The sequence below is a fragment of the Sinocyclocheilus rhinocerous genome, unplaced genomic scaffold, assembly GCF_001515625.1.
Source record: "Sinocyclocheilus rhinocerous isolate Xijiao unplaced genomic scaffold, SAMN03320098_v1.1 C35885856, whole genome shotgun sequence".
NCBI classification, from domain to species: Eukaryota; Metazoa; Chordata; class Actinopteri; order Cypriniformes; family Cyprinidae; genus Sinocyclocheilus; species Sinocyclocheilus rhinocerous.
In genome coordinates this window covers 1-684 of record NW_015766640.1, presented here as the reverse complement: position 1 = coordinate 684, position 684 = coordinate 1, and the positions used below count along the sequence as shown (strand labels likewise).

Sequence of the window (684 nt, the reverse complement as noted above, 5' to 3'; positions counted from 1 at the left end):
GGAGGATTTGTCGTTATCCGAAAGACAGCACCTGGGAATGCTTTCAACGAGAGGATTGTCGAGTGAGAGGAACTTTCCAGAGCGTGCCTTGGTGTTGAAGATACTGGTTTGAACCTGCGACGGAGAGTCCACGCATCCCTCCAAATCGTCGCTCTTCAGTCGCTTAAGGTCCTTCCCGGTTAGAGAGGTCGGAAGGTGGCACTCCAACTCGGAGCTGGACCCTTTGAAGCGTTTGAACCAGTCCCACAGTGGCCTGGCTCGACAGTCGCAAATCCATTGGTTTCCGTTGAGCCTCAGGTACTGGAGGGACACCAGCGGGTTCATGGCCTCTCCTGTCAGCATGGTGAGGTTGTTGAAAAAGAGAAACAAGGTGGTCAGCTTGCCCAGGTCATTGAAAGCCCGCTGTTGCACGTGTATGATGCGGTTCTGGTGCAGGAGCAAACGGTCAAGGTTGATGAGACCGCGCAGCATGTGGTCGGTCACCACCTTGATCTTGTTGTTATGTAAGAATAGGTAGGTGAGGTTGGCCAGGTCCAGGAAAGTGTCTTCGTGCAGCGCCAGAAGGTTATTATCCTGCAGGTAGAGATGCTGAAGCGAGAAGAGTCCTCTGAAAACTCCCACCGGGAGCTCAGACAGCCCGCACCTGTGCAGGTGAAGGGTATGCAGCTTGGTCAGACCCCGAAA

At 53.9% G+C, this 684-nt stretch overlaps 1 protein-coding gene across 1 annotated transcript; it reads right to left on the bottom strand.

The window, feature by feature from the left end:
• Positions 1-3: 3 nt before the first annotated feature.
• LOC107735223 (reticulon-4 receptor-like) lies at positions 4-681 on the bottom strand (the record flags this gene model as incomplete). Its single annotated transcript, XM_016546981.1, has 1 exon — positions 4-681. A coding segment is annotated over one exon (678 nt), but the record flags the coding sequence as incomplete, so codon positions are not given.
• Positions 682-684: the final 3 nt, after the last annotated feature.